This window comes from Amaranthus tricolor, chromosome 8, assembly GCF_026212465.1.
Source record: "Amaranthus tricolor cultivar Red isolate AtriRed21 chromosome 8, ASM2621246v1, whole genome shotgun sequence".
Taxonomy (NCBI): Eukaryota; Viridiplantae; Streptophyta; class Magnoliopsida; order Caryophyllales; family Amaranthaceae; genus Amaranthus; species Amaranthus tricolor.
Genome location: NC_080054.1, coordinates 14,938,376 through 14,965,113, shown reverse-complemented (window position 1 = coordinate 14,965,113; position 26,738 = coordinate 14,938,376). Strand labels below are relative to the sequence as shown.

General features: G+C 33.4%; 2 protein-coding genes across 8 annotated transcripts; one reads left to right on the top strand and one right to left on the bottom strand.

The window, feature by feature from the left end:
• The first annotated feature begins 1,303 nt into the window (after positions 1 to 1,303).
• LOC130820511 (histone deacetylase 14, chloroplastic) lies at positions 1,304 to 13,887 on the top strand. Of its 5 annotated transcripts, XM_057685916.1 has the most exons (11): positions 1,304 to 1,595; positions 2,553 to 2,630; positions 6,549 to 6,581; positions 6,754 to 6,781; positions 7,706 to 7,780; positions 7,869 to 7,989; positions 10,534 to 10,605; positions 11,061 to 11,117; positions 11,749 to 12,000; positions 13,154 to 13,335; positions 13,578 to 13,887. In XM_057685916.1, exons 3-11 carry the CDS (start codon positions 6,554 to 6,556, stop codon positions 13,876 to 13,878), a joined length of 1,116 nt encoding a protein of 371 aa, XP_057541899.1. In that variant the 5' UTR covers positions 1,304 to 1,595; positions 2,553 to 2,630; positions 6,549 to 6,553; the 3' UTR covers positions 13,879 to 13,887. The 5 variants fall into 5 exon arrangements, with proteins under 5 accessions (XP_057541899.1, XP_057541898.1, XP_057541897.1 ...); XM_057685915.1 differs by lacking the exon at positions 2,553 to 2,630 and having other exon boundaries at positions 1,305 to 1,595; XM_057685914.1 differs by lacking the exon at positions 2,553 to 2,630 and having other exon boundaries at positions 1,305 to 1,595; positions 6,720 to 6,781; positions 7,888 to 7,989.
• A 128-nt stretch (positions 13,888 to 14,015) lies between these two features.
• LOC130820513 (uncharacterized) lies at positions 14,016 to 24,224 on the bottom strand. Of its 3 annotated transcripts, XM_057685917.1 has the most exons (7): positions 23,844 to 24,222; positions 20,500 to 20,611; positions 19,659 to 19,817; positions 18,148 to 18,194; positions 16,997 to 17,096; positions 14,442 to 14,508; positions 14,016 to 14,336 (listed from the first exon to the last, which is right to left on the bottom strand). In XM_057685917.1, exons 1-7 carry the CDS (start codon positions 24,063 to 24,065, stop codon positions 14,282 to 14,284), a joined length of 762 nt encoding a protein of 253 aa, XP_057541900.1. In that variant the 5' UTR covers positions 24,066 to 24,222; the 3' UTR covers positions 14,016 to 14,281. The 3 variants fall into 3 exon arrangements, with proteins under 3 accessions (XP_057541900.1, XP_057541902.1, XP_057541903.1); XM_057685919.1 differs by lacking the exon at positions 14,442 to 14,508 and having other exon boundaries at positions 23,844 to 24,223; XM_057685920.1 differs by lacking the exons at positions 14,016 to 14,336; positions 14,442 to 14,508 and adding an exon at positions 14,530 to 14,946 and having other exon boundaries at positions 23,844 to 24,224.
• Between the last annotated feature and the right edge of the window lie 2,514 nt (positions 24,225 to 26,738).

Genomic DNA, 26,738 nt, shown 5'->3' with positions numbered 1-26,738 from the left:
GGGCCCCCGGACAACAGATCAGTCCACTGGGCGAAGATCAAGACTTTGGAACTGAACATCATCAGCATCATTACCATCATCACTAGAAACCTCCCAACTATTATGGAGGCTGCTAGCCTGGTCATCAAAACGAGTACGCACTTGGATCAGCGTATTCGACCGTTGGGCCTTACTGTGTCTGCCAGCCTCTTCCTGCCTAGCCCTCCTAGTAGAACTCGTCATCCCCCTCTCATGAGGGCCACCTCTCAAGTTTCTGAAAAAACTCTTTCCTTTCCCGTGAGTACCAGCCATTTACTATAATTTTTGATAATTTAATTAACTATTATTAATAAATAAACATAATCAAACGTGACGTTAAATTAATCACATGAACAAAAGACAATAATTAATTAGCAACAACAATATTTAACTAATCAATATAGACAAATATAATGTAAGAACATATTTATTATTATTATTATTAATATTATTGTAATTAATTTTCTAAATTAACAATAATAATAATAATAATAATAGTAATAATAATAACAAAAATAATAATATTAATAATAATCATAACAATAATAACACAAACAATAATAATAATCATAACACTAATAACAAAAACAATATTTAAAAATAAAATTAAAGAAAAATTTACTAACAATAACAATAACAACAACAACAACAATATCACCAACAAAAATAACAAAAATAATATTTAAAAGAATATAAAAAAGTTAATAATAATAATAATAATAATAATAATAATAATAATAATAATAATAATAATAATAATAATAATAATAATAATTTTAAAAAAATAAATTAAATATAATAATTGAAACAAAAATAAAAATTTAATAATAATAATAATAATAATAATAATAATATCACAATAATAATAATAATAATAATAATAATAATAATAATAATAATAATAATATAAATAAAATTAATAATCATTATTCATAAAAAACGAAAAAATAAATAAATAATTGGGCCAGTCGCAGGAAATCCGCGAGTCCACCGCGGGTCAGTCGCAGGAAACCCGCGACTGACCCGCGGTGAAATTTAAAATAATACGATTCGAATAAAAATTACCTCCATTATTTGTTTGCGGATTGAATTTCTTAGTTTTTGTTCCAAATATTTTATATTTTTTATTTTTTAATTGTGATAAAGGAGTTATTTAGTGAGATTGGAGTATAAATACGAAATTTTAAGTGCAGTGACAAATTCGTAATTTTTAAAGTTTAGGGCCAAATTCATAATTTCATTGAGTGGCGGCGATAAAATGAAAAAAGACATTATGTTTAAGGATTGGTTACTGGTTAGATTAAAGCCACTAACTCCCTCGTTCTCTGTATCACCTCTTTCTCCTCCACTCCATACCATTGTGCGCCGTCATCTAACCACCACCGTGCGCCGCCCCTGTTAACAGACACGACTATCTTTCTTCACACGCACAACCATCTGTTGTTGCGCGAATTGAAGCCGCCATTTCTCCTCCACAACGCCGCACCAGGTCACAGGCACCAGGAGTAGCAATTCTCCTCCCTGCTCACGGCCAGCATCATTTCCCCCACACCCTTTCACTCCTCTTTCAACCCATTGTGAGATATTCCGTTTTTTGGTTGTTTAATTCTCGTTCCTTCATGTTTCTTGCTAATTGTTATTGTTTCCTTTGATATTTGAGTATAAAATATCTAGATTTTATTATGCGTAGAAGTCAAACTTGTAAATTAAATATATATTGGTTAGGGTTTGTTGGATGAACGAAAATTATGGCTTTATGTGCTAAATTTGATGAGTTTTGGAGGTGTTTTGAACTTGGACAGCTTTGACGTGGAGATATCGGGAGTTTTTTTGGGCATTATAATTGTCCTTGTTGTGAATTTTGGCATCCTTGTTGCTATTGTTGGTGGGTATTATAGTTATCGTAGTTATCAATGTTAACCTCGTCAGTTATGGTTAATTATTGTTAATGTTTGGTTGGTTCTTGCTATTATTGTTAATCGTTGCCAATTCTTGATAGAATGTTAGTTGTGGTGTTATAGAAGCTATCATTGTGTTGTAAATATAGTTAGATTTGTTTCATTGATATTGTTGGAGTAAAGAGGGGTTATTGTAGTGGTTGTTATTGATGAAAGTGTTACTTGTTCTTTTACTCCTTTTTTTATCATGGTTAAATTTAACTGATGTGGTAAAGTATTTTATGACTCGTCGTTATTACAATCAAGATTTACTAGTGTTATGTTTTACATTTTATAAGTTAAGCGTTAGAAGTTCCAATCATTATATAAGAATGTGGTTTAATTTAGCTTGATTCTTGATGATTTAAAGAAATGATTCATAGAGTATTCTTTGTTATATAATGGTTGAAAAATCTCACTTCGTTGTCAAGTTGAGTTTGATGTCGTAGTTTATGAGGAAGTATAAGTGGGTTGTATTGAGTGGGTTGATTGCGTGCTAACGTGATTTGGAGCATGTTTGGATTGTTAAATAGTTGAGTCCTTTGACAATTAAGTTGTTTTAAGTAGACATACTAGTTACACTCCAAACATGTATAGGTGCCCAGTTCCTAAGAGGGAGGTGAAGCCTCATCTTTGGTGAATGTAGTGACTTTTGTCGTGTAGTTGCAGCCCCAGGTATGTACATACGGTAATTAACTATCATATGCAATTTTGTTTCGAAAATCATCGATAATTATGATTATACACATTGTATTGAAATTATGAGTCTTGGAGCAACTAAACTATGTATGAATAGCTATTGATAATGACCCTTGAACTTAGAGAGGTGTAGATGGGTAGAATGGAAGTACTAGTAGGAAATGGGAACAATCCCCTTGTTGATGAAGAAAGACTTAGAAATGGGAACAATCCCCTTGCTGATGAAGAAAGACTTATGTTACTTAGAGTTAAAATGACTTCTTTTTAATGAAAGATTAGATTATGTTTACATAAAATCGTAATGATTCCTTTATTGAAGAAGTTTAGATTTTTGATTGAGTTACTGGTGGGTCTTACAAACTCCAAGGTTCTCATTGATAAAAAGTTTGTATTTGTGCTACCAGTGGGTCTTGCAAACCCCAAGGTTCTCATTGATAGAAATTTATATTTAAGCTATCGGTGGGTCTTGCAAACTCTAAGATTCTCATTGATAGAAAGTTTATATTTGAGCAACCAATGAGTCTTCAAAACCCTAAGATTCTCATTGATAAAATGTTTATATTTGAGTTACACATGGGTCTTGTAAACCCCAAGGGTCCTCATTCATAGAAAGATTATGCCCAAGTTAAGTTATCTCGTGAGCTTTACAAAGGAACGACATTCGGTTTGGAACGGGGAACGAGAACGAGAACACGGAACGCAACCTAGATTAACTCGAGAACGATTGGGTACGAGATACATTATGTATAAAATATCTATTTGAAGACAAAATTAAATTAAAATGATTATTTTTCTTTAAGAAATTATTTTCAAGTGCATTTTTTTAGATTTCTAGGTTTCATCTCGTTATTTTCGACCTTCTTTTTCTTTAATTTGTAAATGAAGGCCGAAATACTTTCTTAAAAAGGTCTTCTAAACCGGGGCGTTATCTTGAGTGATTTGGGTCGTGTTTTGTGGTGATTGGGGATCGACGTTCCCGGATCGCAGAACGTGGCTATGTTCCACGTTCCATGTAACTATGCCTTAAGGTCATATGTTATCATTAGGCGTCAGGTAGTATGTTAACACCCTTGGTTCAATTATTACCAATTACCATATATGTCTAATAGAGATGTTATGATTTTGAGAGGAGTGTGGGGAATAATATCCCCCACGAACACATGGTTCAGATTAGAAAAGAAGAAAAGATATTAAGAAGTAAATATTATTAACCATAGTTGTGTTTCATGTGTTATGAAAGTACTCTTATTTTGTGAATCAACATAATGTTATCTAGTTTGTTGGCCTTATCATATTATGGTGTTAGTTACTGAAGTGTATGTGTTTGTTTCCTGTTTGTTTGATTATGGCTTTCTATGATGTTCCTGCTATGATGCTTAGGCCTTTGGTCATTATGTTGAGCAACAGAAGGATCATAAACTAGCATACCAAGTATTGGAGCTTCTTTTGCATTTCATTAGAGGAGTATTTTGTGCAATTATAGCGTTTTTATGTAATTATCTTTGTTTATGTAGCTCTTGTTATGCTTTTGTAAATTTTAGATTGTATGAGCTTTTTGTATAAGGCATTGTGAGTTGTGACCGTATTTGTAATATTTATAATTCCGCTACGCATCTTTTGGTCTTCATGAATTTAAAATGTTTTTGTTTTTATTGTTTTCAAAACTCAAGCATAACTCGGGAGCTTGTTCAAAGGGTACACACCTAATTAGACGAACATGGATTATCTTAGAATGGTGTGATTAACAATTAAAGTAGGGAGTTGTAGGCAAAGGGGAGCTAGTGAAGGCTCCTCGACCAAGGTTTCCCACATTGACATGAAATCTTCTCAACCTCCTCATTTTAGTCTTGAATACTTTTATTCCTTCTCATTGTTAACTTGGTATTTTCGAGTATATAATATTTATTATTGAGTTCAACAATAAGAAACTATCCATAAAGCCTTGTCCTGGATAACATCATGCATCTTTATCGTCAGTTTTAATGAAATTCCACATTCTAATAAGCATCCAAGTTTTAAAATCTCAATCGCAATTGATTATTATAAAGCATTATGATTGCGAGCCTTTAAAAAGTCACCAAATCTCTTCCTTATCTATAGATCAATAAGCTTATTGCTTGGGATTTCATAGACGTCCGAGAATATTCATTTATGAAAAAACATTCTTTTATTATTAATCAAGTTGTCATAACGTGAGCTCCCATACTTGAGAATACTAATGCAACGAATATAATCTCAACACTTGAATTGCATGAGACCATTCAGAAGAAGCTCTTAAATGTACTTAATGTTTTTGATTTGGCAAAGGGAGCCCTAATTTAGTGAGATCTAACCTTCCTCCATACATCATCTAACATCAATACATGCTTGTTAACTTTTAGGATTCCACATATGAGATTATGAGTGTAGATTTTTCATGCTTGACCTTGTTGCAGTTGCAAAATCAAGTTCACCTCAATCTTTTTTGCATCCACTTTTCTCAGCCAGATGGTCACTTTTTCTCCTGCCTTCATACCTTGTTCTCCTGCAACTTGTATTCTTGATTTGACATCTTCAATGGTCTTTAGTTCCTACAACGGAGTCTAAATGTTTTCCTCGATGACCTAAGTGATGAATTTGTCATTGGGCTTGTACACAACAAGTCCCGCATAAGAGGAGAACACAAGTTCGATACAGTTTCATCCTAAAACCAATTAATAATAGGAAGAGTAACCCATCTAGCTTATATGTTAGTCAACCTCTCTTTAATTCTTCAATGTGGAATCACGTGTGAGTAATTTTTCCAACACCCCCACATGTGAACCTATTTTTTTAATTGGGCTGGAACTTCATTCTTTTTGAACCCGCATGTTGTTTTTATATAGAAGACCGAGATTTTTTTCCAGTTGATAGGAAACTGTCGACGCTGATACCCTAATAAATTAGTCATTGGACTTGTACAAAACAAGGAATTAATTACATGCTACTGATTTTTGTACTAGCTACAACAAGAGTTGTCATCGTTCAGGAATGTGATTCTATATGATAATTGTTCTTGAAAGTAGCGGAAATATAAATGTTTCGAATGGATAAGTGGAGATACCTTGAAGAATAGAATTTGAAACGAATATATAAGAAAAGGTTTAGGAGTTGAAAATATTGAGAAAAAGATGAAAGAGAGTCGTTTAAGATGGTTTGGGCATGTTCAAAGATGAGATATTAACCAACTAGTAAGAAAAATAGAAAGATGGTGCTCAAGAGACTTAAAAAGAGGGAGAGGAAGATCGAAAATCGAAAATAATCTGGAGGACAAGAGTAGAAAGAGATATAAAAGATCGAAACTTACAAATTGAGATGGTAGAAAATCAGAATGAATGGAGAAGACGAATCTATGTGGAAGACCATTGAAAATGATATATTGATTCATGTAGCGAACCCGACTCTTTTGGGATTAAGGCTCAGGTAGTGTTATTGTTGTCTGACAGTATAGTGTCATTATGTCCACTAAAAAAATAGATAGGAAAAAAGAGTAGTGTTTAGCTGGAAAAGAAAGCATGAGAGATGTGAAACTCTCCCCACTTTGTAATGATAGTAAGTTTATAACCAATGATGTATTAATGGAAATGATTTTCTTTATTGTTGGAAAAATAATGCATATGTGATCGCACATCGAAGAATTAAAGAAAGGTTGACTAACATATCAACTTGATGGGCTACTATTGCTATTACCAATTGGTTTTAGGATGGTACATCTATCGTGTTTGTGTGCAATCAACTCTCCTCCTGTGCGGTCTTATGTACAAGCCCAAATTTATCTTTTATCATTGCTGGCATGCTCCTTTTTTTTCCTAATCTTTAATGTTGTTTTGACGGATAGCTTTTATTTGAATTCATAATAAATTTCCTATATTGCAGGAAACATGCTGCCTTTATCTGAACACTCATTGTGTACGTGGACGAATCCTCTTAAGTTAAGGTTTTTTATTGGTCATGCAAGGAATTCTTTTTTAAAGAACCATATATCAAGAAGAAATTGTTCCATTTCTTGCTCAACTAATTTGGAGATGGAACCTTATTTCTCTTCAGATGTACAACTAACTAATGCCAAAGTGATCTACAGTGTTGCTCCTGCCAAAGGCCACAATCAGGTATAGTACCTAATATTTTTATACTATATGGTAATTGTTATTAATGTGTTGCTCTTTAGATGAGCCTAAGTAATCTATTTTCTTAAATTATATATGAAATTGCTCATGCTCACCTTAGTAACTATACACATCAAGTGGGTAAAGACTTGCGCGAAATATCAGAATAATTTATATGATAAAATTCTGCATTAATGATTGTGCTTGTTCAATTGGTGTTCAAGTGTTAGCCCCCATGAACGTTTTTGAGGGAGGGTGGTGTCAAATGAATATTCGAAGTATGATAGCCTTCATTTACATAATGTGTGTCACCCTTGACCTTTTCGTAATTCCACAACATTCCATTAGTTTTGTCACATTAGCTTCTGTTATATATCTAAATCATATATCAGGAAGATATCTTAGGTCTTGTAAACAACTTAATTAACTTCACAGTTCATAAGTAATTATTGTTAAAAGTATTTGATCCATTTGTAATGATACATTGTGGGTCGTTCTAAAAATTTCTTTTAGGACTGTTTTAACTTGATATTTAGGCTTTGACACCTTGCTTATGATGAAGCTACTTATGCATAGTGGCTTGCTAATTTTGAGGAAGTAATTGTTCTTGAACAGAAATTTTTTGTTGTTAACTGTTGGGCCAAGTCAATTTCATGCTAAGAAGGAATCTCATGTGTCTTTTGTTTAGTCTTAAAATCTACTACCTAGCACTGTACCATCCTTACCATGGATGATGGTTTAAACCCAAATATAGGGTGTGTTCTAGACTTTGTGCCCAGTCTATGGTATGAAATTTTGATGTTGTAATTAGCTTACTTTTTTTCAGTTTTATTGATATTCTTACACTGAGATTCTAGGCAACTGTGGTGTTTTGTCTTAATGAGATTTGTAGCATGTGATTGAGGATATTATTTTATTTCTAAACAGGAGTCACATCCAGAGTCTAACCTCAGAGTTCCTGCAATTGTTGACGCTCTTGATAAGATGGAGCTCAATCCAAAGGTAACTACTCTGTATTTAGTCTTAGTGTTCAGTTGCACCTTCATGGCATAATCGATATAAGACTACAATACATCTAAAACTTTCTCAGTATATTGGTTACTTTGCAGCATCGTGGCTTAGAAATCATTGAGCTCAAGCATTTTAATCCGGCATCAGTGGAAGATGTTATTAATGTTCATGAAAAGGCCTATGTATTAGGTCTTGAGAAGGTCAGTTCTAAGTAATATGACCCACTGGCTACTTTGACATGTAATATATACTCCCTCCTATTCAAGCTACTAATCCCATTTAGTTTTTCACACTTGTTGAGACAACATTTTAATCCTTAATATCTTTAATTGTTCCTCATTAAAAATTATAAAATGTTGATATTAATAATTCTTGCATTAAGACGAATCAAACAAATCCCACATGACTATGTTTTAACTTATAGATTAAGAATAAAATACAAATTAAGAGTGATAAGGGTATAGTGACTAAAAATAAATGAGACTACTAGCTTGAATAGGAAGGAGTATTTATGGATGTTCTAGCCTTTAGCCGTAGAACTAAGGGTGTACTGTGTACACCATTGGTACACAAAATAAAATTCAATTTGATATGAGAAATGAACTGAGAAATGAGAAACGCTACTTTTAGTTATTGTCTTAACTAGAAGACATGCCACTTTAGAGAGTAGAATATATGGAGCGATTTTTAAAATAACAATGAAAACTACTTCCTCCATCCAAACGATTGTCTTTATCATTAACAATTTAGTTTGCATGAGTTCAACATGAATGGAAGTAGATATAATAGAGGGACATGATGCTATGAACTGGTAAATTGGACTAAAACAGTAAAATAAAAATTGCATTGATAAAATGACAAAGGAGAAATTATACTATCAATTGATGAATAAAGAACGATTACAAGATAACGAAGATAGATTCAAGCTATTCGAGACGCTTGAGATCTCCCCATTGAGTATTAAACTCACCCACAATGTATTTCTTAATTTCTTGATGATTATGAGTCTCGAATTCCCCTTATTTATAATAAACTAGTAACTTTCTCTCTAAGTTACCTCTTATACGACAATTACTATTTTACCCTTTCGTAAATGCAAATATCGGGTCATTGCAATACCGGCCGCCTGAAGTTCCACCTTGCCCTCAAAGTGGATAAAAATTTGCTTGGCCTGCCACCTTCAGCAAGAAAAATTCAGTCCGAAAATAGTTGAGAGAATATTTTTTGAAAAGTCGACTAGGATGAGTTATATGGATATTCAGTCTGAAAATTAAATTTAGGCTTCAAAAAACAGTAAAATAGAAATTGTATTGATAAAATGACAAAGGAGAAGAAATTATACTATCAATTGATGATTAAAGAACGATTACAAGATAACGCAAGATAGATTCAAGCTATTCGAGACGCTTGGAATCTCCCCATTGAGTATTAAACTCACCCACAATGTGTTTATTAAGTTCTTGATGAATATGGGTCTCTAATTCCCCTTATTTATTATAAACTAGTAACATTCTCTCCAAGTTAACCCTAATATGACAATTACTATTTTACCCTTTCGTAAATCCAAATATTGGGTCATTGCACATGAGCATTAACAAAGTTTTTATTTTTATCATTTAATCAAAAAGAAAGTGTTAAATTCATCCAAGGAAATCTCAAATATAATGGGGAAAATGTTCTGGGACAGTTTTTAATTTTATCGTTTAATCAAAAAGAAAGTGTTAAATTCATCCAAGGAAATCTCAAATAAAATGGGGAAAATATACTGGGACAGAATAAATTGTATTTTTTTTGTCAAATATTCAATGTATGAAAAAAACAAAAAGGTGTGGTGGAATGAGAAGTCTGGATATGGTGCTCTTAATCTGTAGATGTTTATACTTTATCGTCCCTACTATCCTCGATACACTAAGCAACATTTTATGTTCTTGTTTTGTCTCACTTCCCACACCATTTTTCATTTTGGAAATGAATGTAAGGTGATGACTTGCAACATGATTTGGTTGTCTGAGGCTAGATAGAAAATCCGGCTTTAGGAATTTGTTTAGCAAATCTAGTGCAATTAAAGTTGGTCCATTTTAGATTTTAGATTATCTTGAGTATCTTTCTTGGAAGAATGTTCTGATTTTTTTCACCCTTTAAATTTGTTCGCATATCTGTGACTGCATCTTATACATTAAAGAAGATGACCAACAATCAGTCTTTTATCAATGGCTCTTTATTAAAACATGTGTACTTATTTATATGATGTTGATGATGTTTACTATCAAGGGTCAATCGAAAACTAACCTCTTTATTACCACCAACACTAAAAATCTTTAGTACTTTGAGTGTGTTCTTGAATGTTAAACTTGGGGAGATTGAGTTTTTCTTGTCTATAGCCTGAATCCCAATGCATTGACTGTGTTCTTGTGCATTGGTCTTCCTTTTTAAGCAAATACAAACATTTTATCCAGGTTGTTTTGTTTCTTTTATTTTTGATTCTTAAACAATTATATCATTTGGAAAGTGACGAATTGACACTTAAACAACAATGGAAAATGTTATATGGTTGATACAATCTTAGTAATGGCTTCAGTGCTCAAAAAGTTATAACTCATTGAGCCTACTACTCCAAACACATGTGAAACGCCATGTCGAACAATTGAGTTCTAGTCTTCCTCCTGTTTCTCAAATATCATGATTTTCTACGTCAGTCTTTTCTTTCTCTTGTATATGTAAGGTTGTTATGCTTTGTTTTTCAGGCCATGGAAAAGGCTTCTCAACAAGGTATTCTTCTCATTGAGGGGTCTGGACCGACATATGCTACAGTTTCTGTAAGACTACTAACTACAATATCTTTTATTTTATTTGATTCTTTGAAGCTCTTTTTTTAACACTGTAATAACTGTAGTAATTGCTCCTCATTTACCTAATTGACCAGTGACTATTTTGATTAAAACAAAATTCTGTGATATTCTTGAGATTATGTCTCCACCCCTACTGCCTGGAATATTTTGTAAAATAAGGAAAAACGTTTAGAGGTTGGATGGATAAAGTAGCTTAGCTAGATTCTTCATTCTTGAGATGAACTAAGAATTCTACCAATTCTAGGGTAAGCTTATAAGGAATAACATCTAAAAAATGCTTGACATAGTTGATGATTGTAATGAACATCACTTATCATATGAGCGAGAATAGGACACCTGCACTATCTGCCCAGTGTAGTTTATAGTTGCCCAAAATTTATTGAAGTGGTTTGTATTTCTTACATCACTTTACTGGTTGGCAGACATTTCAGGACTCATTAATTGCGGCTGGAGCAGGACTAGCTATTGTTGATGCTGTGGTAAGATCCAGTTATTGCATCATGTGTAATCCGTAAAGGATCTATTTGGTGTTGAGCAAAGTCATGGGGACCAACTTTTACTAACCATTTTGTCCTACCAATTTAATTACTTTCTCATTCGAAAGTAAAATTACTAGGTTTAACAATGGATACTGCATACATTACCCTTGTAGCATTCCCAACCACATACTTTGACTGCGCGTTTGGTTGTTGGTAATAAATGGTAGTAATGAGAATGAGTTTGAGTTTTGATCTTCATGAAATGTGTTTTGTTGTTACCATGGTAATGAAGATCTCATCCTTAAACATATATTTTTCTTCGTAATTTTCAATAACCACCTAATACCATCTTCCCAAGTGGTCGAGGCTGGGAATAAATTTTGGGAAGAGAAAGAAAGGTTAGAGTATGACAAGCATCACATAAACCTTGTTAAGTAATTTTTCTAATGTAAATTACAATAAATTTACATTAACATACCAATCATTTAATACAATAACCAAATGGGCCGTGAGGGTAACTATGTACTATATATATTGTCTTTTCCTGATATTATGCTACTATGAAGCTAGTTACTTGTTAAACAAATGGTTTTGTCCAATTAACTAACTAAATTGTACCAGGGCATTTTAGGTGGCTGCATCTAAAAATTCGCCAGAGCCTCCTTGTGGATTTGCTTTGATAAGGCCTCCTGGTCACCATGCTGTTTCAGCAGGGCCTATGGGCTTTTGTGTTTTCGGGAACATTGCTATTGCTGCCCGTTATGCTCAACGAATACATGGACTAAAGCGTGTTTTTATCATTGATTTTGATGTTCATCATGGCAATGGCACACATGACGCATTTTATGAGGATTCAGATATTTACTTCCTTTCAACTCATCAGGTGAACCTCTCTTTTTGTTGTTTTGCGTAATTGTTATTCACAAAAAAAAAAAATTACTTGGTGTAACTTGATTGTTTGTGGCTTTCCACTTGTTTACTTCATGAAATATGACAGTTATGTACTATTGGGCTATTATGTTAATGGGAATATAGGTTATACGTATTGATATTGTTACTCATTGCTGATTAGCCTTATGTAGCTGTAGACTTGTAGGTGGAAAGAGGTAAGGAAATGGTAAAAAGGAGGAACATTAATTTTGTGAAGAAATGGAATAGCTAGTGATTGTGTAAACTTTTATTCACAAGTGCAAGGATTTAGTTAGTGTGTGTGTTTGGTCTTCACTTGTGGGTTTTTCCTGTGAAGAAACGCTACTAGATGTAACTGATCAATGATATTAGATTCATTTTGGATGTATTTTAAGTACAGTATAGGGTATAGATATACGTATTGATATTGTGGTCTCTGGTAATCTATTATCCTCTTATGTTCTCGTTATTGTCACTTGGAGGTGAGACTGAGCCTGAGACCTATTTAATCACTCCTACATACTTCAAATTGGTTACCTATCTGTTTCCCTATGTACTAACCCTCTTATGATTCTCTAGAAAAAAACATTAATTGTGTGATTCTAAAACATTCTCAGAAGGCACGACCATAGTATAAAAACAAGGTTGCATTGCATCGCGTTGATCGCGTTGTAAAGATTTTTAAAAACAACAAAATGATATTTCTCGCGCTGTAAAGGTGTAAAAAATTGCGATTTGGACCGTATCAAGGGATATCTTTTGGTTTTGACCGATGCCTAGGCGTTGCGACAAACGCATCACTCTCGTTACCGCATCACCGTTTCGTTACCGCAATCGCAACTGTTACTGCATTTTTACTCCATGGACACGACTACATGAGGGACGAGATAACTATAAGCTTCTCAATGACCAGATGATCAAAGTAAAGCTAATAACACACATTTCGTTTCCAAGCTTTCATATTTAAATCTTTTAGTTACTTTTATTTGAATAAAGGTGATAGTTAGACAATTCAAAAGATTAATTTCAATTGGATTTTGGTCATGATCAAAATGTTCTTAGTCGAACTTTTAATACGAGGTTACATCTAGCTAGTTATATTAACGATGTTTCAACTTTCAACATAGGATGGAAGCTACCCGGGTACGGGTAAAATCCATGAGGTCGGATGTGGACTAGGTGAAGGCACATCATTGAATTTACCACTGCCTGGAGGCTCTGGAGATATTTCTATGAGAAGAGTCTTCGATGAAGTCATTGTGCCAAGTGCTCAAAAATTCAAGCCAGACATAATCCTAGTGTCTGCTGGGTGAGTGAACTGTTATTTTTTTCCATGGCGCTATTGTGAAACTAAATAATTGTCTTACTCTTTGCATATCTGACAAATTTTGTGGTAACCAAACATTAGGGATGTGCCCACATAGTGTTTTTGCCTCATTAAACCAGTTACAACTACCTTTAACTATTACCCTGAAATACGCTTTTTTATATACTATGTACTATATTAGAAATTTGCTTATTTTGAAATGTTTCTTATTGTTTTGTGTGTAGTTATGATGGACATGTCTTGGATCCTTTAGCAAGCCTTCAGTTCACAACAGGAACGTACTACATGCTTGCTGCTCACATAAAACAATTAGCCAAAGAACTTTGTGGAGGACGCTGTGTGTTTTTCTTGGAAGGAGGATACAATCTTGAATCTCTTTCTTATTCAGTGGCAGACTCATTCCGTGCTTTGCTAGGAGAGCCTAGTCGTGCATCTGAGTTTGATAATCCGGCATTTTTGTACGAGGAACCTTCGACCAGGATCAAACAAGCAATTCAAAAGGTCAAGGCCATACATTCCTTGTAGAATGAAGAAACTAGGTGCAATGTCTTGTATTGGCTGTGTATTGTGTATTTATTGTATCAAATAACCACAAAAGGATTTGAGACATAATCTTTGTGCGACACTCCTTACATATCATAAAAGCAAAAACATGAAAGATATATGAAATATGTAGTTTTTTTGACATTAAACACCTGTATGGCCTGTTTGGCTATTCATGTTCTCATTGAGCGTATTACACACACGATTTTTCCCCTCTACAATTCAACGAAAACAAACGATGAGACTCTAAGTTCAGCTTTATTGTTACAGGAGCAACAGCCTAGTTCTATATATACATGATCAATACCTTCATAAGGTGCCTAAAACTAAAATTTGTTCATCTCGTATTGTATTCTATAACCTCAAGTACCAACTGCTTAAATAGTTAGTTTGGTTCATCTTCTTCAGGGTCATGCAAAACCACTCCTCTAACTTTAGCTCTGCATATTAAAAAAAGTTGATCATAATGATATGCAAATGAAAATTAACAAATAACAATGTAAATAAACTACAAATTGGGGAGCAAAAGGGCGAGTTAGACACACCTACGGTATGCTGGTACCACACGTTGAGCAACTTTTGTAGATTGGTCTTCGGAAGTTGGTTGCTTATCTAGGATGAAAAAGTGAATTTAGCAAGTCATTTTTTGTTCCCTAAAGTAGTTTTCAGGCTGAAGTAACAATTAGGGTAGCAAAATTATCCGCTCCAGTGTAATTGGGTAATAGCGCTTCATTTTAACAAAATAGATGGTCAATTATAGCGAAGATTCAAATAATTTTCTCTTGAAAATTAATTTCTCTCCATTTCCTTGTTTTTTGTTTGGGAAGGGGACGTGGAGGTGGTCAAACAAAAGTTTGTCCCTGGACATCTGTTTTCTCCTAAGATAATCAGCAATCTGGATACAACTCCAACGTTAACAATAAGAAATTACCAGATGCCAAGGTGAGTCATGCCTCACAAATAAAGGCTGCTACTAAAGAAGGTTCAGACTGCAAAAGGTACTAAATGTGTAGCAAACTAGTTGAGTGCAGTACAGCTCCACAAGGAAAACTGAAAAAGCATAAGAGCAGCCATAAATTGGGTTGTGAACAACAATAAAAGACTGCTCCATGAATAAGCTAAGGATGAAGGACAAATGCAAGCAATCAAGAACCTCACATCAAGACTTGCATTTCTAAGGGATGTGAGCAACAATCAAAGAGTGTGTTAGAGCAAATGCTCTTTCTTTGAAGATTCTAAAACAAAGAATGAAAAAAATTGCAACAACAAAATGAATTAACACACCAAGAATTAGAAAGTGGGAAAAATTCTAATATCAGAATGATATTATACTATAAAACCCCACCTAAAGAAATAAAGACACTTTATTGATTTAGAGTTCTTGATTTACAATGTATTAATCCAACTCCAACTATGGAGAATGAAAATCTATAGAGATTTCAAAGGGAAATTAAAAATCCCTAATTTCACCCTAAAAACCCTAAAATTTTGTGGTTCGCTCTAACTACATTAATCTCAATATATATATATATATATATATATATATATATATATATATATATATATATATATATATGGAATACTAAGAAAAACATAAGCAAGTCCCGTTTCAAAAACAGAAGCTAACAGAAGTGACGATTGAGCTTGAAGCAGCAGGTCGAGCAAAGAGGCTCAAGGGAGTCGAACAGGCTGCGGCAACATTCTGACCTTGTGCAATCGACTTCTATTGTTGAGTCCCTTCATATGCAGCAACAACAACCACTTATCTTAATTACACCATACTCCACAAACCAAGACCAAGTGAGATTATGAGAGTCAATTACACAATAAATCTCCACCTTGATGAAATAATCTCAATTCCGCCAAAACACTACTTCAATCAATCATCTTACAAAAAACAAATTCATCCATAACGATCCTCCCAAAAAAGCCATCATCAAGATGTACCCACCTCAAAGAGGTACACCTCCCTTAAAAGGGAGTTAACCCATGACTAATGAAACTAAGCAAATGAGTTTGAGCCAAGCTCAAACACATCACCAACCAAGGACAACCACAACTCCAACCATAAGCCTATTGTATATATAGGAGCAAGAACCCTACCCAAGACAACCAAGCCTCAAGCTATAGTCTTGAAAATGCAACAACCTCCTATCAATGCAAACTATCCTATGACTACACATGAGACCACATCCTCCCAATTATCCCTTACCAACTAAGTAGACACGCCATTGATCTATCACATTGCTATATCCATGAAATCTCTACCTTCATCCAAATCCATCATATCACCCCATGAATATGATAATCATTCCTTCAAGGTACACAAAGGAATGACTTTACCTAAAATAGGTGCACATACATCATCAACTTCATCCCACTTAGCTAGAGTAACACCACTACCAACATCCATCTATCATTAAACCTTTCACTTAACTCAACAACAAGAATAAAATCGTCATCATTATCACCATGAACAATAGACACCGAATCTTAAGTTTCCATACTCCACAAACCAAGACCAAGTGAGATTAAAGAGAATCATATACACAATAGACTACACCATGACTACGCTAAGGATGAAGAACAAATGCAACCAATCAAGAACCTCGCTTCAAGACTTGCATTTTTGTGGAAAAGAGAGGAAGTAGTTTGAAAGCAACATATCCTAGTCAAGTGTGCAATGTGCAACATAACCTAGTCTTGGCTAGTGTTGTTATTTGATGGTAGTTTTTATCATGAGGACACGGTGTCACTCATATTTCTCTCTGTGAAGGGCTCTTTATATTCAGGGCAATAAAATAGACCACATTCCTCTGGCACTCTCTTTAGAGGGATATGGGCATGGATTGTGTGGTACCTTTCCCCACTCGAACCCTGTCTACGAATGAGATACTGGGTTAATGAGCATAACTATGACTATGTCAGGGTAAGGAAAAACTTGATGGTGTAGGAATATATTTCACAATAATCAGGTAAAAGCTTTGTCAAAAAAAAAATATTCAGCAAACAATTCCAAAGTGGTAATAAACCAATATGTTTCGACCTATAGGATACTGGCTACAAAAAGATTAAATATTTATCCATACAAAGAAAATACCTAAAGAGTTCAGTGCAGCAGTGACAGATGAAATGTCAGAGTTTAGAGAAGCTATATTTCCAGTCTCAGATGCTTTCCTTTTGATCATTTGCCTCTTCCCCTAAGCAGAAAAAAAGAAATGTCAGGTGATTCAAAGAAAAGAATATACAAGGATCGATGCAGATGCCACAACACATGCCACCATTGCTTATATCTAAATATAGGTCAGAAGAGCAATAATGGTAATAGTATTGAGATGAGACGAGCATGTAATATTGTAATGGAAGTCCCATGCCAATGTCCCCTCCATGTTTATCAAATACATTATCAGACATATTCTTTTTCCTATTTTTCCATAACACTTGATATCATATCTAATGTCATAATAATGATTGGTAAATCAAAAAATGAAACTTCAGCATAATAGCACTATCGGCTCATTTTGTAGCTGGTACTAAATGGTGGTAAATTGGTAATAGAAATACTTGGTAGTGTAAATTTTCATGAAATGTACTATGTTATTCCCATGGTGATGAAAATTTTATCGTAAAAAAGTTAGATTGTTCATAATTTTCAATTACAAACTAATAGCACCTCTACAAATTGAATTGCATTGGAATTTGAAGAAAACGAGATGATTGAAGTAGAATAAGCATGCCCATTAAACTTGTCAAGAGACGTTCCTACCAAAATTACACTTTCCATTATAATTTTCACCATTTAATACTGACAACCAACTGGACCGTAAATTAACATTTGTATAGGACTCTTCTCACTAAAGCCATGTTCAAATTTTACCACCTTTTAACATATGTACATCACCTACCATATAAGAAGATACTATAAATGGTAGATCGTCCCATTTAGAAAAGGAAACAAATGGCATATCAATTGGATGGGAAGAAATACTAGATTTAATTCAAGACAAATGACAACAAAGTAGACACAATCACACAATAATCAAAGATCCCACATAATCCAAGTATACGCATAATTGCTAGCAATAACAAGGCGTAAATTTGTGAAAGCATTTAGGACAACGATAGATGAATGCATATTCTAACAATGGCCATTCTAACAAGTGTGAGCCATTAGTTTACAAGGTTAGGACTCGAAAGATGCAGATTAACCAACAAAATATGAGTTATGGGTCAAACAGATATAAAACATACCTTTTCTGCAAATCCCAGTTGGGTTATTTGACTGCAGTTCTCTTGCTCTGGATAAACAATCAAATCAAACGTTCTTCATTGACAATTGCATAAAATATAGGCATGAAGACACTAGCTTGAATAAAAAAAATCAATAAATCATAGCATCATACAGTTTTCCAACAAAAGCACCAAAAATCCACAATGTAACAATTTTTTAGCTTTTCATTTCAATTTCAATGGTCGAAATCAAACATCTCATATTTAATATCTGCATTTTACTAGTAATGTGTTGATACAACATGCTCCAGTCAAAGAGTCTAAAAAAATTGCCCAACTCCAATGACAACATAGATAATTTTGCACAGAGCTATATCCAGCATAACAAAGAGTCTCCCAAAAAGCCATATCTGGAGAAAATATGAATCTAGATAAATGCTTAAAAACCTAGCTTTCCCATCACAAAATAAAACCATGCTTAGTCAACTGTAAGTTGACCTGCATACTACTACCTACAGGTATTGACCACTTAGCTTCTACAACATTCTGATGCATTTAAATCCCCAAAAGCTCCATAAATCATGACTACTATATCTGGCTATTGTTTACTTCTCTTGTTTCCTGTGTACCTTTTGAAGTGTCTGGCAATCACGAATCCTAACTATAGAGAAAAGGCTCAATTAGACTAGAATTGATAACAAGGAATTCATACAAACAATTTTTTCTAAACTACATAACTTTAACACAGTCAAAACTAATATACATATGTATGATAATGATTATAGTGAAGAAGAACGGACAAGAAAGGTAAAAAATAAAATCTCAAAAATTTTAGTCAAAACATATTATGATGTTAAACATAGCGCAAAAATGTGCTAGCGGTCACGATATAGTAACATACAAAACGATGTGTTAACGGGAGTGGTAGGTTATGGTAACGTTGAATATCAACCAAAAGATGAGGTATCCCTCAAAAAAGCACAAAACGCGATTCTTTACACCTTACAATGCGGGATTTATCGGTTTTGTTTTTTTAAAAACCTATATAGTGCAGCCAATGCAACGCGGCCTTGTTTTCGCACTATGCTGTTAAGGTGCTTCAATCTCCCAACACTTGATATGGTCCAGAACTTGAAAATTAACAGCTAGTAATTAATATTAAATCAAAAGGAAGATCAACTTGATTATATCAACAATCATAACCAATCCAATAAAGACTCCAATGAGTTATGGGCAGTCAAAACTTGTATAGATGTAAGCATACATGAATATGAAAAGACACTAGTCATACACACACACTACACTACTCTTCTAGTTTTATATAATACTCTTTACGACCAAAGGGAAGCATTATTACTTCATATAGAAGGACTATGTGGATGTTAGGATTTTGGGATAACCAATAAGCTTATTCACATTATGCAGAGACATATTCACAAAAGCTAAAATGATGAAATTAACACATTCCACATACAAAAACCATGTATCTAACTGAAAACAAGGATGGCTTGCAAATGTGAAGAATAAACAACCTTTTTCAAATAAATTTTGCAGGATATCATAGGCTTTATAGAGCTCCAATGATAAATTTGCCACAGCTTCATCCGCAGCAGCAGGTCCAAGCTTAGTAAGTGAAATCGACATTAGGGGCAAGCCTTTTGCTTTCCGAGCAACCAATTTAGCAGATGCAGCTGCGATGCAGATAAAATTGATTATTTAAAATTCTGGAACTTCAGTCAAAAGGAAATGTAATGTCGTTATTGTAAAGTCAAGGGTCAAACATGGAAGGACGAATAATTCAAATGTAAAGTATGCCACAAATTCAGGTCAAATGCAGATAAATAGTACCATGATCACATAGCAAGAGAAGTCAGACGATGTAGGTCAAGAAATAAAGTCGGCCAGCAATAATTTTAAAAATAGAATTATGGGAAAATGCATAGGCAAGAGAAAGCAACTAAGAGCGTTTTGAACAGCATTAGAAATTAGAACTTAAAAAAATTGTGGTAACTGGTAAGACACAAATTTCACTAAAACAAATATTAGCCAAGATAATACTTTTGACAAATGAAGTAAATAGGTTAGGACAAGAGCATAACTATTTATTAGATGGAGCTAAAGATTTATAGATCTTTCATTTTCAAGTAAAATGAACTATTATAAAATGGCTCACTAAATAATGTAAGCATTTTTGTAAGTTAAGGATGATCTTTTCTATGGAGGATCAATCAGAAATAACCTCTTTGTTTATAAGATTGGTACATCAAACCCCCAGACCCCATTTACTAGAAAGGCAAAATGATGGATGATTCAACCAAAAGATTGGGTGCATCTAACAAAAGTTATACCAGAAAAAGAGAGACAATGCACTACCTTTTAATTTAGGCTGCCAATCCAAAACAATCTTCACATCTTTTGCTTTTAGAGAAGAAGTTACATAATTTATAAACTCAGACCATGAACCACCAACGCCTATGCTATCCCTCTACACATAAATGTAACCAAGTTAATTAAAGTATAACAGTCAGCAATTTATGAAATGCAATGAGGTTTTATAATATGTCAGCTCATCATATGCCGAGTCTCACACAATTTGAAGGGGATAAAGAAACTAGCAAAATGTATCTAGCACAAAGCTTGGTTTTTACAACTAACAAAAGTACATATAAATTTCTCCGTTCAATCTGGAAAACTTTATGGATTTTTCCTTGATCCATTTTAAGTGTCCAAACAAGATACTCAACAGGATTACATAAATACTTTCGACAAAGAAAAACCAACTAGTAACATTGAATAAGCAATGAGCGGCCAACTAACCCTAATTGTAGTGATAATAAATATTTTAACTTTTTTAGTATAAACCGAAATGGTTGCTATAAAAAATTCTGAAAAAATTTAACTAGAATTAGTCCATTAGTCAATGTATATTTTGTTACTACTTATCTAATAAATTAGTTCCAACAGTATAGGTATAGTAAAGCGTATTAAGGATAATGATAATAACATAGAAAATATTGTTGGAGATATAACAATCCGTCCCGAGGAGGAAAAAACAAAGATTTATGCAAAAATAAAGAAATCAGAGGTTGAGAGGGCTTTAAAGAGAACGACGTTAATAAAAGTGGTGGGGCCAAATAATATATCTATTGAGGTAAGGAGATGCCTAGAGCCGAATAGAGTTATTTGACTAACTGATTTATTCCACAAGATTTGGAGGAATAAGATACCCTATGAATAGAGAAAGTACTCTAGTACCCATTTACAAGAACAAAGGAGATGTTCAGATTGCTCTAAATACCAAGTAACAAAACCCATGAGTCACATTATGAAGTTATGAGGGAATGTCCAACGGAAGCAATTCATCTAATGAGACAAATGATTGAGTATTATAGAGTTAAAATAAAAATACATTAATATAGTGCAAAATATGCATTGAAAAGTGAAGGAAAATGTAAAGTCATGTGGAGAGGCAACACAGGACTTTCAATCACAATTGGCTTTCACCAAGGTTCGGTCCTAAGCCATTTTCTTTTTTGTAGCAGTCTAGATGAGATACCTCAATCGTTCTAAGGAGACGTGCAATGGTTCATGTTGTTTGCAAACGATTATCTTTTGATAGATGAGACCACAAAAGGGGTAAATGTTATGCTGGATTGATGGAGACGAGAGTTGACATTTCAAGGATTTAAATTAAGTCAGAGAAAGACGGAGTGCATAAAGTGTCACTTTTAGCACAAAAGAGATAAGTAGAGACACTATAAAGTTGGAAAAGAAAGCCATCGCTCCAAGTAGATGCTTCAAATGCATTGGGTTCATATTTTTGAGCAATAGGGATATCCAACAAGATATAACCCATAACATTAAGGGTGGCTGACAAAAAATGGAGAGCGCTACTAGGATATTACTTGGTCGAGGTGTACCTCAAAAGCTAAAGGAAAACTTTAATCAAACAGCCAATAGACCATCATTACTATATAAATTAAAATTTTAGGCTTTTGGAAAGGATTATAGTAGGAATTGGGAATAGCACAAATGCAAATACTTCGATGGATGAGTGAGCATATTTTGAGAGATATATTTCAAAACGAAGATACAATAAGTGCTTAAGAGTCGCAAATATTGAGGAAAAGATGAAAGAAAATTGTTTAAGATGTTTTGAGCATGTGCAAAAACGAAGTTTTAGCAAACTTGTAACGAAGATATATTGTTGGAACTCGGGAGATTTAAAAATAGGATAAGGAAGACAAATGACCAAAAGGGTTGTAGTAAAAAGGGATAAGAAGAATTAAGAGTTACGGGTCGAGACGGTAGGAAATCAAAATGAATGGAAAAGAAGACAGTCGACCCTAATCTTTTGGGATGGCATTGTTGTTGTCGGGAGGCAAACTATTAATAAAAGGCAGCATCTTATGCAGTAATGAATTTGTTAATACTTCACCTCTTCAGTCTTCACCCTCTTCATGCTTTTATTACAGATCGATCACAACTATAGCTTTTTCATCATCAATATCTCATCTCAAATCGCCCTTCCATATAATAAAATTGACAAGCCGTAATTATGACAATCAAACCACAAACACCTCAAAAAGTCCATAAAAAACTATACATAGATGTTGTCCAACCCCAACGTTTGGTTATATGTCTATCTTAGCCATAGCCCATAACAGATCCTCTTACACAACACGTGACACTAAAACAACTCAAGAAACATAGTTCTTAGCATGTTGGATCCATGAATCCCTACTTCACTCATGTCTAACAAGACATATAACATCTAAGCAACATAAGCCATGGTTTATAATCAATAGTTTAATATAAAAGTAAAGAAAGAAACTTGTGTTACTACTCAAAAAATACATCTAAAATCCTAATATCTTTCTGCAAAAGTAAAGTGGTAACATCTTAGAGGGTGTTTAGTTCGGAAGAAAATGCTTTACTCGAATACTATTTTTCTAAATTTCCAATTTAAAATGGTTATCTACGGTGGAAAAAAAAATTTTCATTCCATTATAAACATTTTACTTCAAAACATGGACGAACCAATTTTTCTCTACTCTCTAACTGCCAATATATCAATTTCTTCCAGTTTAGCACATAGTGTTTCATTAACCCAAACAAAACAAAACAAAAAAAAAAAAAAAAGAACTGCATTTTCATTTTTCATTGGAAAATCAACAAAATACCACTCGTTGCAATGCTGAAACTAAGAAATGCCCATTTGTACTGGCATTGGCCCCAAAATGTTGGCACCTATATTCCTGACATCCAAATTTCATATACCAAAGACTTGATGTTTAAAACCCTTTTCTCAAACCTCAATTTTTCAAGTCTTAGCTCACCAAAAGTTAAAAAAACAAGCAGGAATTAAAACGAACATAACCATAATATCATATATTGATTGTCAAATTCAAATATATATATATATATATATATATATATATATATATATATATATATATATATATATATATATATATATATATATATATATAAGTACTATGCAATAAAAAGAATTAAAATAAAAATTCAATCAAAGTATTATCAAAAATTATTTCACATTCCTTTTGTATACAGTGAATATGAGAATTTTGCACAACGGTTGAAATCTTTATACATAAATAATAAATTAAAAAAATAGCTTAAACTTAGTTCTAAGGAAATTACAGACAAAAAGAAATGGGAAAGAAAGAACGAACTGGGAAAGAAAGAATACAAACCAAGTCATCGAGTTGGTGAAGAGAGCGACGACCTTCCCAAGTGTAGGTACGAAAATTAGTGACATGAAAAACAAGGTGAGATCGACTATTATCTGCAAATACCCTGTATATATATGTGTTGTTTAACTCCTCAACTCCGCCGCCATTTGAGGTAGAAGAATGTTTTAACTCCGGTTTTGCTTCGCCGAAAATGGGCTTAAAATCTTTCAAATCAAAACCCATTCTTTGATGTTTGAACCCCGGGAATTTCAAGACGGTGCGTAATGGAATGGAAAATTGCAAATTTGATGATAATCATTCAACTCTAATTTTGCTGGCTCATGTTCTCAAGCTCTCAACTCTCAACTCTCAACTCTCAAATCCTTCAAAAAGTATCATGTCTGCAGGAGAATTGAGGTTTTTTTTTTTTTTTTTTTTTTTTTTTTTTTTTTTTTTTTTTAATTTGACCAAGCAAGAAATTAATTTAATTCTGGGAAAATTTGAAAAAAGTAAGATAAATAAACAACTTAATTCTAAAAATAAGGTTCGTGAAAACTTATTTTCCAAAATAAGTGTCCGTACATCCAAGCCTAGCCTCGGGATAAGTCGCTGTTAGTAACAGCGAAAGAGGAAAAAAAAAAAAGAAAAATAAAAACCCAAAGTCGCGATTAGTAACAGCGAATGAGGAAAAAAAAAATTAAAACCCCAAAGTCGCTGTTAGTAACAGCGATTTTAAGGTTAACTGATAACTTCTTAATCTCGTAGGTTGAAATGAGGAAAAGTCCTATTACTAACAGCGACTTTGGGGTTTTTTTTTTTCTTTTTTTTTTTCCTCTTTCGCTGTTACTAACAGCGACTTATCCAAACCAGTGGTTTGGATGTACGGACGCTTATTTTGAGAAATAAGTTTTCACGGATCTTATTATGGGACATAAGTTGTTAAAATGTCTTATTTTTTTCAAATCTTCTAATTCTGGCTCCCTTTGGTTATGGACTTATGGTCTAGGTTGCACTAAAACGGACACGGACACGGACACGGACACGACACGGGTACGGAAAAACGCCAACTTAAAAATGGCGGACACGGGGACACGAAAATGGTAATATAAAAAATATATCAAATTAAAGATAATTTTACAATCTTTCATTTGATATTTGTAAATAAACACTTTAAAAACATAAAAATGACATAAAATGCAAATAAGTACCAAATAAACCACATGAGTATTTAAAATAAGTCATACAAATTCAAAAAAAAATTTAAAAATCAAATTATAAACACATTAAAAAACCACAATTAAGAATTGAACTCTTAAGAAAAAATCACATTAAAATTTATAGCCTGATGGGCTCTTGTGTGAGGAGACATGTTAGAGTATATAAGATATCAATTTAAGATTTTGTTTGAGATGGTTTATTGACAAATTTTGACTGCTAATACGGGGCCATCTCACAATAAAACGGTCTCACAAGACTCGCTGTAAATTAAACACAAATTCTTGTGAATGATGGTCACTTTGAGAGACCATCTCTAATTGGCCGGCCTATTATATATTTTTTAAAATATTGTAAGTAGGCATTAAAAATGATATAAATAGACATTCATGATATTGAAAGTAGGTATTAAGAATACCGTAAACAAGCATTAAGAATAATATAAGTAGGTATTAAAAAATACGATAAATAACATTAATTTTTAAAAAGACGGTTATTCAAAAGAATTAGCCGAATAAAATGGGGTGTTTCGGAATCATGGTGGTCCATTCAAACGAAGGTAAAGCCATAAAGTAAAAAACAATACAAAACCCCTGAAATCCCCTCCCTCCAACACAACTTCCTCATTCCCAAGCAGTGTACTATAAAAACACTTTATTCTCCCCAAATTCCTCCAATTTTCCCCCTTTTCTTCTCAATCCTCGAATTTTCAACTGAATTCAGTACAAAAATGGAAGCCAAATCATCATCATCTTCTGTGACAATGAAGAAACCAACATTAACACCGAAAGCCGTAATATACCAGAAATTTGGTGACAAAGCTTGAGGAAGTTCAGGAAGAATCTCCTCAAAATGGGTGTCCTGGTTTGGCTGCTGTAGTACTCGGTTTTTAATTTTTTATTTTTTTTACTTTTTTTATTTTTTTAAAATAACACACGTGTCCTTGCCGTGTCCGTCGTGTGTCCTTGCCGTGTCCACGTGTCCGAAAAAATATTAAAATATTGGACACTTCATTTGGCGTGTCGGACACAGATTTTCGCGTGTCCGTGTCCGACACGCGACACGCGAGTTGAGTGCCGTGTCCGTGTTTCGCAGCTTATGGTGTACATCTTTTGTCATGCAAATTATAATTTTAATTCTCATTTTACTTTTTAACACAAAACTATCTACACCAGTTATATGTATAAATTAATACTGTAATTTTAATAATTGTGATACATTATGCAGTATATTATTATACTCATCTAATTTATTCAATTTAACTATAAATAAATGATAGACAAAGATACTTTAATGGTAGATATAATGGTCAAGTAACATGACATTTGATTTTGACTCAAGATCAAATCTCATGTTATTTATTTGGCCAATAATTGATTTCTATTTGACAAACACTCTTTAGTTGTGACATTTGAAAATTTTCAAACTTTTTAGTATACTAATTGTGAGGCCGCATATTATACACATGCGGTCCCCCAAGGAACCCTTTTAAAATTAAAATTTTCGTTTAAAGCATAGTATTTAACCTTAACCATATTGTGTTATATTAATTCAACCTATCAATTTCACAATGTCATCACCTTAATATCTTCTGCAGAAACAATGCACATGAATATTTACATTGCAAATTCAAGAATAAACACATCTGCACTTAACATAAAAAGTTATAAGAATGAAGAGCCTTGTTTGAAAAAACAAAGC

Bases quoted from the DNA above. Each gene is read 5' to 3' on its own strand.
- LOC130820513 (XM_057685917.1), bottom strand. From the start codon at position 24,065: ATGGGTTTTGATTTGAAAGATTTTAAGCCCATTTTCGGCGAAGCAAAA. The intron at 18,195-19,658 runs GTTGTTTATTCT...TTGTTTATCCAG, and splicing joins GCAAAATTTATTTGAAAAAG to AGCAAGAGAACTGCAGTCAA. The intron at 17,097-18,147 runs GTATGTTTTATA...TTTTCTGCTTAG, and splicing joins AACTGGGATTTGCAGAAAAG to GGGAAGAGGCAAATGATCAA.
- LOC130820511 (XM_057685911.1), top strand. From the start codon at position 6,554: ATGCTGCCTTTATCTGAACACTCATTGTGTACGTGGACGAATCCTCTT. The intron at 10,606-11,060 runs GTAAGACTACTA...ACTGGTTGGCAG, and splicing joins CGACATATGCTACAGTTTCT to ACATTTCAGGACTCATTAAT. The intron at 13,336-13,577 runs GTGAGTGAACTG...TTTTGTGTGTAG, and splicing joins ATAATCCTAGTGTCTGCTGG to TTATGATGGACATGTCTTGG.